The sequence below is a fragment of the Leptonotus elevatus genome, chromosome 20 (genome assembly GCF_054856555.1).
Source record: "Leptonotus elevatus isolate MCC_2025b chromosome 20, RoL_Lele_1.0, whole genome shotgun sequence".
NCBI classification, from domain to species: domain Eukaryota; kingdom Metazoa; phylum Chordata; class Actinopteri; order Syngnathiformes; family Syngnathidae; genus Leptonotus; species Leptonotus elevatus.
This window is the reverse complement of record NC_141258.1, coordinates 12,153,873-12,167,755: the sequence shown is the minus strand read 5'-3', so window position 1 is coordinate 12,167,755 and position 13,883 is coordinate 12,153,873. Positions and strand designations below refer to the sequence as shown.

General features: G+C 44.7%; 1 protein-coding gene and 1 pseudogene across 1 annotated transcript; one reads left to right on the top strand and one right to left on the bottom strand.

Moving 5' to 3' along the window:
* The first annotated feature begins 3,009 nt into the window (after positions 1-3,009).
* On the top strand, positions 3,010-4,738 carry LOC147157102 (uncharacterized). Its single transcript, XM_086065191.1, has 4 exons — positions 3,010-3,064; positions 3,142-3,192; positions 3,259-3,330; positions 3,534-4,738. Exons 1-4 carry the CDS (start codon positions 3,010-3,012, stop codon positions 4,736-4,738), a joined length of 1,383 nt encoding a protein of 460 aa, XP_085921317.1.
* A 5,575-nt stretch (positions 4,739-10,313) lies between these two features.
* On the bottom strand, positions 10,314-11,961 carry LOC147157101 (uncharacterized; annotated as a pseudogene).
* Between the last annotated feature and the right edge of the window lie 1,922 nt (positions 11,962-13,883).

Sequence of the window (13,883 nt, the reverse complement as noted above, 5' to 3'; positions counted from 1 at the left end):
CCTTCCACACGGCGGGGGGTGGGGTGGGCGCGGCTGCCCTCTCCGCTCCGCTGTCCGGCCCCTCTTCGGCGCCGGTGCCTGGGTGCGGGTGGTCCCCGGGGGCTGGGGGTCGGGGGTTGGGGGGCTGCCGGTTGGTCGGGGGGGGGGCGGCTTTGTTGGGGGGGGGCGGTGGTGGGGGTTGCGGGGTGGGGGGTGCTGGGGGATTGGGGGCGTGGGGGCGGCTGGGGCTGGGTTGGGGTGGGTGGCGGGGGTGGATGGGGGGCGGGGGGTAGTGGGGGGGCGGGGGTTGGGGGCCGGTGGGGTGCCTGGTGGGCCTGCAGTGCCCCGTCCTGCTGCGTTGGGCCGGGGGCGCGGGCCGTGTTGGGGCGGGGGGCGCTCCTGCTCCTGGGTTTGCTCTCCGGCCGGTGGCCCTGGCGGGGCCCGGGGGTCGTCCTTTGGCGCTGCCGCGGCCTGGGGGGCCCTGAGGTGTTGCGCTTGCTCTGTTCCGGCGGGGGTCGACGGCTCCCCTCTTTGGTGGAGATTTTCATGCATGCCAGATCCACCACACCAGCATCTACCGAAACTCAGACACAATCTGTTTCCTCCTCAGGTTATTGAATCGGTGGAGGCTGGTGTCTGCGGATCTCACGCGGCTTCGTCTGTCCTTCATTCCTTTTCTCGGTCTCTCCTTTGGTCTCTTGAGGCCTCCCTGATTTTATGTTTTTTGGATTTGTTGGGGTCTGGATGCTTCTTGGGCTGGGGAGGAGTTCTGGGGGGGGGGGGGTGTCTGGTCGGTGCTGGATTTCACCTTCCTTGGTTTTCTTCGGTCCCCTCGCGTCTCCTGGTGTTCGGTTTAGGTGAACGGTATGAGATTTTTTTCTAATAGGTTTTCTGGTGAGCTAACAAATACACGCACGCACGCACATACACATACTCACCCACACACACAAAAAAAAAAATAATAATATATATATATATATATATATGTATATATATATGTATAAAAAAAAAAAAAAAGAGCAATGATGATGACATTTCCGAATGAACAATACTGAGCTCTAAGAAGAGAAAAAAAAAGAATTTTTTTAAAATAAATTTAAGTCCGTTTATAATTTAAGACTCAATTTATTTGCAGATGTCTCCTTTAAAGAAGATTCACTGAAGAAGGCTTTCGAGCTTGTCCATGATTTGGATTCAATGTTGAAACAACAAAATGGTGAGAATATTCAGGGTAACAACCCTTTTCAAGTTCTATGTTGTGTAATTATAAACTTAAATTTTGCAGCGTCTGTGCAAATGATAAAGTCCAGCCACAATACTCTAAACTAGTTGCGCTTATCCCCTTTTTGTGTTCAGTGTTTTGTTACAATTTAAATGGCAACTAATGTAGACTATTTTGTGTCAGCCAAAGCGGAACTGGATGACCAAGCAAGCCGCAATGTGCGCAACACCCAGCAGCAGAATGTGAGCTCAGGTCACCAGGAGCAGAGAAACCGCCAACTGAACAATTCCTTCAGCCAGAAAGAGCACAACTACAACATGAGCAACGTTCAACAGAATGTCCTTGACCAACAAAACTACAACATGAGCATGAACAACCAACAGAGTGAGATTCTACCACAAAACGGCAACATGAGCAGCACCTACCAGAATGACAAAATGGATGATGTTGGCGCGCCAGAGGCTGAGTTTGTTGTCAATGTTTGATTTGTGCTGTTTCATCTGTGTGGAAAATAAAGGCATGGAATTCATTATTTTATTTAAAGGCTTTGAATCTGAGGAAAAAGCTGAGTGCGTCAGTACCCAAATTGTTTATACCTTGAATAGTTCATTAGCCTGATCCAAAAATGTGTCTTCAAGCTTTGATTCAAGATGAGGCTTCATGGAAAGAGGTAGAAATACGCTTTTGGGTGTAAAATACACAATTTTAGTGACTAGTTAAAAAAATGTCCACTTGGTGTACAAGAAATATGTAGAAAGCTGTCATGCGCCTGAGCTATGGTAACCCATAAGTGCAATGATACAGTAAAACCTGTGGGGGCAGCACAAAGGTTTGACTTAGAGGTCACATAGTGGACCCTGGGCTCTAAATTTGAGACCGCTGTCCTAAGCGCTCTCAGCAAGCAGAGTCACCGCTGGCCTTCACTGTGGTAGTTTTAGTAGCCCAGGAGAGGTGATCATCAATCTGCACGCCCAGAAATCAAATGTAGTGTACTCTCTCCACATGGTTGCTATTTATTTAGAGCGGTGACGGGTCAGCTTTAAGCCACTCTTAAACCAGTTGACTTTTGGCGAACGCCGGTGAGATGCACCCTGGATTGGTCGCCAGCCAATCACAGGGTCCAAACAGAATAGACACATTTTTGTCACGATTCACTTTGTAGTTTGGGTTTTCTTCAGAGGGCCGTTATGATTGTGTAGCACCCACATCAATGTAGGATTGCCTCATATTACATTTACTGTATACAACAAAACAACGAATGAATCTTTCGTTTTGGAATCAGAGGCCAGTAAAAACTGTTGCTGTTAAATATCTTTATTTCTCCACTGTGGGATAAAAAAAATAAAGGTGTAAAGGTGTATCTTAATATCTAATTTATTTTAAACTGGGGATTGGTAACCAAAAATTAAGGATAAACACAAGTTGATGCACATAATTTGTTTCAGTGGGCCACATAAAGTGATGTGGTGGGCAAGATCTGGCCCCCAGGCCATGAGCTTGACACCTGTTTTCTACTTTTTAAATTAAAAAATAAAATGAAATACTGAATCCAACAATTCTTAAATGTAACAATTTCTTAGATTCAATGGTTTCTAATGTGAACATTATATAAAATAAACACCCCCCCCCTCACACACACATATATATCCATATCAATTGAGGTTTATTTTTTGTTTTTGTTGATGTAGCAATGTTGCAGAGGTAGTCCTACAAGTGATGCTAATTAGAGCCAATCAGCACCTGCTTTGGGCACTTGTCACCTACTATAAAAGCTCATGCGGTTAGTCCTTTCAACTGTCCCTGAAGCGATGGCTCCTGTTTGGCTCCTTGTTGTGCTGGCACATGCTGTTTTAATGGACAGAGGTGAGCAACATGTTTTCATTAGTTATTTTTTAATTTCAGTGTGGTTTGTGTATGGAAATGAGTTTGTCTGTCTGCAGGCCTTTGTTTTCCACCTGGGCCAGCTGAATCTGAAGCAGGCCTTCAAAAAGGTGAGCTAAGTTAGAGCGTTATTTATAAAATAAGTGTTGGATGTTAACTTGTTTTGTTTAAAACAGGTGCACTGCCTGATGTTTCATTTAAGGGGGTTTATGAACTTCTCAAGTCTTTGGACTCTGCGTTGATGCAAGGTGAGGAAAAATAGGGTGGCTTCAGTTATGTAGTTCAGGGATATACTTAAGTTTTTTTCTTTTATTTTTTTTTAAAGACTGCACATTTTAAGTTAAGAGAAATCACTGCACACAACTAAACATGACTAATTAGACCGCCTTATATCCTTGAAGTTAATTTTAATGCTTGGCACTTTGTAAAGTGGTATCCTTTTGACCAACAGACCAAGACCTACTGGTCACTGAAGAAGTGGAAGTGGAACTTGATGCTGTGCTTAGCCTGGGTAAAGTTTTACACCTGGATGAAACCAAAGGGCTCCAAACTGAGTCAGGCATTCATCACAATATGAGTGACAACAGTGCAGGACACATGAATATGAGCCACGACCAGCCCGTCCGCAACATGAGCCACGGCCAGCATGATGCCTTCAGCCACGGCGACCAGCCCGTCCGCAACATGAGCCACGGCCAGAATGATGCCTTCAGCCACGGCGACCAGCCCGTCCGCAACATGAGCCACGGCCAGAATGATGCCTTCAGCCACGGCGACCAGCCCGTCCGCAACATGAGCCACGGCCAGAATGATGCCTTCAGCCACGGCGACCAGCCCGTCCGCAACATGAGCCACGGCCAGAATGATGTCTTCAGCCACGGCGACCAGCCCGTCCGCAACATGAGCCACGGCCAGAACGATGCCTTCAGCCACGGCGACCAGCCCGTCCGCAACATGAGCCACGGCGACCAGCCCGTCCGCAACATGAGCCACGGCCAGAACGATGCCTTCAGCCACGGCGACCAGCCCGTCCGCAACATGAGCCACGGCCAGAACGATGCCTTCAGCCACGGCGACCAGCCCGTCCGCAACATGAGCCACGGCCAGAACGATGCCTTCAGCCACGGCGACCAGCCCGTCCGCAACATGAGCCACGGCCAGAACGATGCCTTCAGCCACGGCGACCAGCCCGTCCGCAACATGAGCCACGGCCAGAACGATGCCTTACGCCACGGCGACCAGCCCGTCCGCAACATGAGCCACGGCCAGAACGATGCCTTTAGCCACGGCGACCAGCCCGTCCGCAACATGAGCGACGGCCAGCATGATGCCTTTAGCCACAGCGACCAGCCCGTCCGCAACATGAGCCACGGCCAGAATGATGCCTTCAGCCACGGCTTCCAGGCCAGCGACGACCAGAATGATGCCTTCAGCCACGGCGACCAGCCCGTCCGCAACATGAGCCACGGCCAGCATGATGCCTTCAGCCACGGCCTCCAGGACGGCGACTACCAGAATGATGCCTTCAGCCACGGCCTCCAGGACGACGACTACCAGAATGATGCCTTCAGCCACGGCCTCCAGGACGACGACTATATGATGGGTTTACAGAAAGATCGAATGGCCCCTGACAACTCTGTGGCTGTTACTATATGAAGTATTTATTTTGTTGTGTTGAAGAGCTTAAATGTTCCTAACAATTCTCGTAATAAACTCTTAAACTTGATACTTTTTTTTTTCTTCTTTTTTTTTTTTTTAAACAAACAATCTGAGTAGCACAAACTAAAAACCAGGGCTCTTATACTAAAGTTGCTTGTGCATTCAATACATGTTTGATGTCACTGTGCTCAGTCAATGCATTGCTTGATGTCCTGTCCAAAACGCTGCTAGGAAGGCTGTGTCCACACGGAATTTGTGTGGGATATCACAATGAATGAAAAGCTGTTGACAAGCTGAGCTGGTTGGAGGGTTAGGCAATTTCTAAAAGCTAAAGGACTTTGGGCGTATGCTAACGAACGTGCACGCTGCAGATGCCAACGCACAGGCTGAGATCACAAAACTGAGAGCAAAGGCCTTTCTCCATGATGGCCTGAAAGTGAGTACTTAATAAGTTGCCAGACTCCCAAAGGGGTGTGGACAACGCTGAAAGACCATATTGAGAGAGAGATACCTTTGCTAATACACAGTTTTTGAAGAAAAATATATTTCTGATGTGAAATTAAGGAAAGAGATTGTTTGACTGAGCATTTAAAACAAATGGAGCTAACTGATCAGCTATCTGCAATAGGAGCTGTAATTGAAAAAAAAAAGAAGACCAAATTGTAACATTTTTGGGAAGTTTGCCACCAAGTTATGCTACAATGCTAGTGCTAACCACAGTGGTGGTGCATCCGCCATGTCTTCACAATTCCATGCAACTGTTCAGGATAACTCCAGGACAGTGGGATCAGAAAAAAACAAGCACTTGGAGGTGTTACAAATCTGGACAAGGTCATATCAAGCGCGACTGTCCAAACTGGAAACAAAAAGCTAAAAAGAAAACTCACAAAGCTAAAAGCATGATGTGTGAAGATGGTTTGTCTGAAAGTGCCTTTGTCATGAAAGAAATAGTCAACTGATAAATCACAAGACGGATATGTCAAGAATACCAGCAGTTCTCAAAAGCTCAGTCTGTGAAACTAGGTGATGGGAGGGTGGTTGACGCCCTTGGAATAGGAAACGTCAACATGAAAATGACTTTCAAAATAAGTGACTTAAAAACCATTACAATGTATGATGTTTTGTATGTTCTGAAGCTATCTGGGAATTGATTCTCAGTTGGAGCAGCTACCAAAAAGGGGTAATACAGTAAAGTTCAAGAACTGCTACATATGTGGATAATATGGAACTCTCCTAGACTTTATCAGTCTGTCACAGAGCTTCACTAGCAACTACTATATGGCACCAGCGCCTGGGACACATCACCAAGTTGAAAGAACTAAAAGATCAGACGCTCATACAAGTCAATTGGAGAAATACGATCCAAATGCAGAATGCAGCTTGTTCAGAGTGATGTCTGTGGTCCCATGCAGACGGAATCTATTGGTGGCGCAAAATATTTTGTGACCTTCATAGATGGTTACTCGAGATGCTGCAAGGTGTACTTCATGAAACAGAAGCGTTAAACAAATTAAAAAAATTTGAGAGAACATTCTCAAACGAGTGTGGACAAAGAAACACCCTACGAGAGATGGTATAGGGAAAAACCTGACATTAGTCACATGAAAGTGTTTGGCTGTATTGCTTATGCACATATTCCTGATGAAGACAGACAAACTGGACAAAACCGGAATTAAAAAAACAACTGGATAAACATGGAGAGAGATGACAGCGAAACACAAGATGAGATAAGCTGATGGAACTGTTAGAAGTAACAGGATCAAAAAGGCTCTCAAGAGGTATGGATATGAGTTCGCTGAAATGGTTACTATTGATCATAATGCCAATATTTGTCATGTGATAGAGCAAGTCACAATGAAAGAAGCAATGATGAGTCACTATTTCAAGGAATGGCAGGAGGTAGCTGATTTGAATATGAGTCGCTGTTGGAAAATGAAACTTGGGACTTGGTGGGTCAACCAAAAGAAAGAAAGGCAGTAGGAAGTCAAGTATCATAGCAATGGATAAGTGGAGAGATACAAGTGTAGACTTGTCGACAAAGGCTACTCACAGTTGTATGGTACTGACTACTACGAGAATTTTAGTGACTAGTTAATATTCTAGGATTTAACAAACTGCATCATACCCTTTTGAACTTATTGTGGAGTAGATCTTTTCCTCCGTGTGTTCGATTTCTTTCTGTTGGTGAGAATGTTGTTTATCTGAATACAGATCAATGAACAGTTCCTTCGAAGCTTTTATTTCTACAGAATATTCCGGGCACAAGTTAGTTACAGACAATGGCTGTAGCCTCTCACAAAGGCGAAGATTACAGAAGACTTACAATATTCTTATATGATCTTGAAGGGCGGTACCACACAGTTTCCAGTAAACAGCTCACAAAGTTAACCGGACCTACACGATAACATTCAAGGACACTATTCAAAGCCCATTTGAGGAATAGAGGTTATTCAGTCATGACTGTACCTGGCAGAAATTGCGATAACACTCACAAGGATGCATCCGCAGAACAAAGCTCTACTGAGGAAATGAGGAAATTAAAACAGTTATGACTAAATCTGGGCAGAAGATACATTTCAATCCCCCTTTCAGACTCGAAAGAGTCCGACACATAAAATGAACAAAATTGAAAAAAAGGTACTTGCATCGTCGCAGACGGCTGGCGCAACATTAAGCAAGGGTTGTGTGGAAAGATTGGACATCACTTCATCTATCATCTTATCAGTAGAATAAGAAGCAAAAGCACGCAACAATGAAACATCCCTTTAGCAGTGAGAGAAGGTTGTTTAGCAGTATGTGGCATTAAAGAACAATTTGATTCATTGAAAGATTTTGCAGTGGAGTAAGCATATGTGTTCCACATGTTGATAGTTAAGGGATGTCCCCTGTCCATGGGGTGCCAGGGAGTTTGCGCAGAATCAATACTTCGCTTAGTACGATGTGTTGTGGTTACGTTCAAGGTTGTACTGAGGGGCTTCCAAGAGATACCAGATTGGCATAAAAGTCAATATGAGAAAGAGTGTCATGATGTAGCAGCAGATGGAGATGCGTTCCCACTTCGAAGCCATCTCGAGATGATGTTCCTGGGTTGCTGCTGGAGGGTGCTGTCAGCTTCTGTAGGACCTTAGGGTAGACTGCCTGGTCCCACGATGAGTCACCGGGATTATTCTGCCCGTATACCGTGAACTCAACCTTTAATAGAACGACGTCAGTGGGAGCCGGTTTGCTTCTCGGTTGTTGTTGGGTGATTGCCTGGTGCAGGGACAATGGCTCCAGCCGGTGTCCTTGCCGGCCGGGTGGAGGAGATGTGATACCACGTATCACCTTTTCCGTGCAGGCGAACTGCAAAAGATGTCCTCTCCGTCACCTTGTGGGGTCTTGTCCACCTGGGCTCAGACCATTTTCGTTGAATTACTTTCAACCATACATATTCACAATCATTTATTTCTGAAGGAGCATCTGGTTGTTTTTTTGTTAGCTGGGAGAAAGTAAATGTTAGTTGTTTGAGTTCTGGAGGCCCTGGAACGTGCGTCTCTTCCAATGGAGCTGTTGGAGCCGGAAATGGTCTGTTGGTGTGAGTCCAGCCTTTGGCTGAGTTTAGTGACATTCGCACATTCATTAATGCAACAGGAAGAGCTTGTAGCCAATTCAAATTTGATGAGGCCAGTGCCTTAGCCAATTTTTCTTTAATATTTCTATTAATTCGCTCAACCTGTCCTTGGGATTGGGGATGATACACTGAACCAAATGTGTGTTTTACTCCAAATGCCTTTTTTTACTGCTTGTAGATGTTTGTTTTTGAAATGGGTTCCATTGTCTGATCTAATTTTTCTAGGGAACCCATGTGATGGTATGTAATGATTAATCAAATGTGTTACTACGATATTTTCTGTTTCTGGTTTACAGGGATATGCCTCTGGCCATCCTGAAAATGAATCCACTATTACCAGCAAATATCTGTATCCTGATACTGGTTTTATCATGTCAGTGAAATCCATCGAAACCACCTGACCAGGAGCAATCACATCCGGATCATGAGTGCCCTGGGGAGGTTTAGATGTAGGCATACTGTTATACCTGTTGCAAACACTGCAGTCCTGCAGTTCACTTTTAACAATTGATCCCGTGAAAGGATGCCACCAGGTGTGTAGTCGTCTCAGTATTTCTTTCACACCTACATGGCATGTTACATGGGCTTCAGAAATTAGATTTTTCAATTGTTTCTGAGATGGAATGCATTTACTTTCTTTTCTCCATATACCTGCTTCATCTTTTTGTCCCCCTTTGGACATCCACACACTTTTTCTTCTGGACTGGCTAACTCCTGCCACAGTTTAACTGTGTCTGTGGTTACTTCTTGTCCTTCCACTAATCCACTTTCGCTCACCATCAATTGTAATGTTGGGCTGTAGCCCGCCGCTTCCTTTGCCGCTTTGTCTGCTGAATAATTTCCTGCTGACACAAAATCATTATTTTTTGAGTGTCCTTTACATTTTATCACAGCTACTTTAGGCAGTAGTAAGGCGTCTTTTAACGCAAAGATGTCTTGATGGTCTTTAATAGGTGTCCCTGTTGCAGTCATGAAGTCATTTCTTTGCCATTCTGCCATGCCGGTGTGCACAATTACATGTGCATACGCAGAGTCAGTGTAAATGTTTACAGTCTTTCCTTGTGCTAACTTCAGTGCAGTTGTTATGGCCACTATTTCTGCTCGTTGAGCTGACTGTGGCCCTGTGAGTCTCTCTGCCACTATCGTGTCAAAGTTTGTTCCTATCATTTGTGTTACAGCAAAACCTGATTGGAGTCCTTTGTCGCCTTTAAAACAACAGCCGTCCGTAAATAACGTCAAGTCTGGGTCGTCCAGTGTTGTGTCGTAAAGGTCTTTTCTCAGTTAGTTTTCTTCCAGAATTCGCTGAGTGCAGCAATGGGGTTGTCCTTCTAACAGGCCTTCTGCCTGCCATGTTAATTCCTTTATGTATAAACAAAATGTGGGGTTGTAGTTAGACCTATCAATTTTGCAAAGAACCCCTGCTTTTAGTAATCCTTCAATAGTTACTGAGATGCCAATTTGTCCTTCTTCCTTCATGGGGTACTGTGGTACCCAAATGGAGTCGGGTTTCATTTTAAAAGTTACTTGAGTAACATTACATAGGCCTACATCAGTAGGGTCAGTAGACCACAGTGTAGTAGGTAAGGATTGCAACATGTCACCAGCAAGCTCGCTGTCAGATGTTTCTCTTCCATGATGTCGGTCCAAAAGTTGGTGTTCCAAAACAGACATAGATGCGAATAAATCTGATTTAATCCAATAGGCATCAAGAAATTTGGTATACAGCAAGTCTGTATGTAAAGAGGGTTGCCAATCAGTTGCTTGTGTGCAAGACAGGACGAATGGACCCAAATCTTTCGCCGTGTGCTGGGATGACACCATCAGTGAAACATGAGGATGACACGGAGGCATAGATGGATCAGGTGGATTTGCCATCCTATACCATTGTGATTGTTCTTCAGTCAGAACAACTGAATAAGCCACACCAGGTTTGCCTGCAAACAGATCACCTACACGCAACTCCTAGGTGTTGCCATCAATTAGTTGGAACGCTTCACTGTACATCTCATCACCATATCTGTCATAGAAAAGAGTGCAATGCATACAGTCAGATACCATATCATACGATCTGAGATTACGAACCCAAGAAGACCAAAGAGTCCAAAAATTCTCAACATCCCTACATCCGGAGGAATCAGTGTCAATCTTTGCCCAGTAGTTCCTGCAGACCTTGGCATTTGGATTCAGGGCCCCATCATTGCGGAAACTGTCCATCAGATGGCGGCAGGAACTGCTGGTTTGGCACAGGCGGATACTGCTGCTGGGTTGGAGCTTCGCGCTGTGGGGCGTTCTGTGTTTGCGGTGAGGGGCAAGCACGTCCACTCGGCTGGTTGTAGCCGCGCCCTTCTTGCTGACGCCTGCCTCCTCTGCCTCTCCAGCCTTGTGGGCGTTGACGACAGTCATGAGCCCAGTGTCCAGTGCAGCCACAGTTGTAGCACTGGTTCCGGCCCGCCGAAGCCTTGTTCCAGTCGGGCTGTGGATTCCGACCCATGAATGGACCTGACTGATACATAATACACTCAGACATAACAGTTGGTGACAAGTTAACAGTAGAAGCCGTTTCTTCAAGTTTTGTAATTGCTTGATTGCTAATTGTGAATCAGTATTCCTATGTTTTTCTGTTTTTGACTCTTTTTCTTTAGCATACCTCCTCAGGTGGTGTTTCAGATGAGACAGCCACCGGGTGTGGTCTGCACCGGGAAGATCAGGATTCACCTCCATGGCCTGCACAACAGCCTTTGGGACACCTTTCAGCACCGCTGCTCTAAAAACTTGCGAATATAGCGCAGAGTCAGTCGGCAAGTGTCCAGTTTTCAATGAATATTCTACAAGGGCATGGTCAATGAATGCCGCAGCCTCCTCGTCAGCTTTTGGAGCGAACACCAAGTATGAAATGACAAGCTCAAGAATAGGAAACAGTTAGTCAAGCGCTGAAAAAAGTGGCAGGTAATTATCTCGTGAGAGGGCCTCACCATCCATTAAAGAGGACATCCCTGAATTTTTCATCAACATTTCTAGTTGTGTCAAGAGCGCGCGCACATCCTCTGCGGTTAAAATCTGCCCTGTAGCCGCTCTCTGCACAGATCTCAACCTATTTTCACCCCCCGCCTGCATTGGGGGAAGTTTCTGCATCAACACACTTAAGTCAGAGGGTAAGTAAGGTTTATAAACCATGGCAGAGTTTCCTGTAGCGGGGTCAACTTTTGCCATCATTGGGGCTTGAAAAATTGTCTGAGAACGCGTCACTGATCTTTGAGGAGTACTGTCTGAGAGACGTCCAGTCATGCTTATGTCTTGAGTTTGGTCAAGTGCAGAATCAGGGCGTGTCCCTGTCACTGTCTGAACTGCACATATCTGCAATGTGATAGCTGTTCACCAATAAAATAGAAGTTTCTTCAGTCATTTCCTGCTCTCGTTGCCTAAACAATTCATCTTGTTCAGCCTTCAATATACGGTTTTGTTCCGTTAGTTCATCGTCTGCAGCTTTTTCAAAGCGTGTAAAAATTGCACGCCATTTGCTGCGAATTAACTGGGGTACTTCAGAGTGTCTAGTCAGTTCCAAGCCGAAAGCTCTTGCTTGGTTCAGTTTCTCCTGTGGCCCTTCATTCATATGCAATACTTTGTCAAAATTTTCCTCCAATTGTCTCAGAGAGGCGGTTACGCCTGCTCCCAAGCCGTCAGCTGCAGCTTGTACCAAAGATTCTCGCAGCTGAGGGCTACTTTCAGAACTTTTACCATTCCAGTCAACATGAGGCTTCCCCCATTTACAGTTAATATGGGGGCTTGCATATTTTGCAGCATCTGAAGAGCATCCCCATATGGGGACTCAGTAAATGGGTTAACGGGCGCAAACACACTTTCCCTGGACGGCTCGGCATACGGCAGCGGTGCAGTTGGCGGCATAGTCACACTCATATTTGCTTCTTTCTCTTTTCCTGCTTCTCTCACATCCTTCCTAGACTGTTTCAATGCACTACCCATTGCCATCCTTCTAGTCTTAGCCATCATCTTATCTACTTTTCTACAGTTTTCTCTGACTTTTCTTCCTCTTAGAGACAACCTATTTGTCCTTTGTACTTTTTTTCAAACAACTTTCTTTTCTTCACGCATGCTTGTTCCACCTCTTTCATCAATGACACCAAACAAGCGGCGGTTGACAATGAAGGAAACCATCCACCCTCACAACAAGTTTTCATCCAGTTATTCAACAATTCTTTCTCTCCTTCTCTATCTTTTTCAGCCCACCCCCCCCCCCCCCCCCAACATACTTCACACGCATTTTTTTTTACGTGTTCACTCAACAACATGTTCTGACCATGGTTTGGAAGAACACGTAGGTCAAACCATTCGGTTTTGCGGTCAAATTCTCCCTCCATTTCTATATTATTTATTTATTTACTTCCTTCCTTATTTATTTATTATAATTATTTATTATTTTATTTTTGTTACTTCATTGACATATTTTGTGGTACCACAGGTATACACATAGGCCTTCTCTTTTTCCTTATTCAAAGACACTTGCTTATTCCCAAACAAAAGTGTCCGAGCCTTAATTTCTCAGAAGTGGTCAAACTATTCCTCTTAATTCAAAAGCACTTGACTAAAACCAAATTAAAGCACTCAAACCCTAATTTATCAAAACCACTCAAACTTCTTATTCTCTTATTTCTCTTCACTCAGTTATTTCTTATGCGCTTATTTCTTCGTAATGTTACCTCATAAACAAGGATTTCAGTTTCTAAGATTCTAAAATAGAACGAAACAACCTTGTTTTTTAATGTCTTAGTAAAATCCAAAAACAAGGATTTCCTGTTTCTAGGATTCCATAATGGAACGAAACAACCTTGTGTTTCAGATTTACTCATATCTGTTCACTTAGATTTCATATACAATTTAGTCACAAATTAAATTACACGAAAACAGGTCTCAGAGTAGTCAACAGACAGAAAATCAACTAGGAGGATAAATGTCCTCTTACCTTTAATTACTTTGGCGCCAGATGTTCTGTCTGTTGACCAACAACTCAGCCCGAAATCACGTCGGGGTCACCAATTGTTGTGGAGTAGATCTTTTCCTCCGCGTGTTCGTTTTCTTTCGGGTAGTGAGAATGTTTGTTATCTGAATACAGGCTGGAGATCGATGAACAGTTCCTTCGAAGCTTTTATTTCTACAGAATATTCCGGGCACAAGTGAGTTACAGACAATGGCTGTAGCCTCTCACAAGTGCGAAGATTACAGAGGATTTACAATATTCTTATACTATCTTGAAGGGCGGTACCACACAGTTTCCAGTAAAAAGCTCACAAAGTTAACCGGACCTACACGATAACATTCAAGGACACTATTCAGACACCGAACAAAGCCCATTTGAGGAATAGAGGAGGTTATTCAGTCATAACTGCACCTGGCAGAAATTGTGATAACACTCACAAGGATACATCCGCAGAACAAAGCTCTACTGAGGAAATTAGGAAATTAAAACAGTTATGACTAAATCTGGGCAGAAGATACAATTTATTCTCTCCTGTTTTG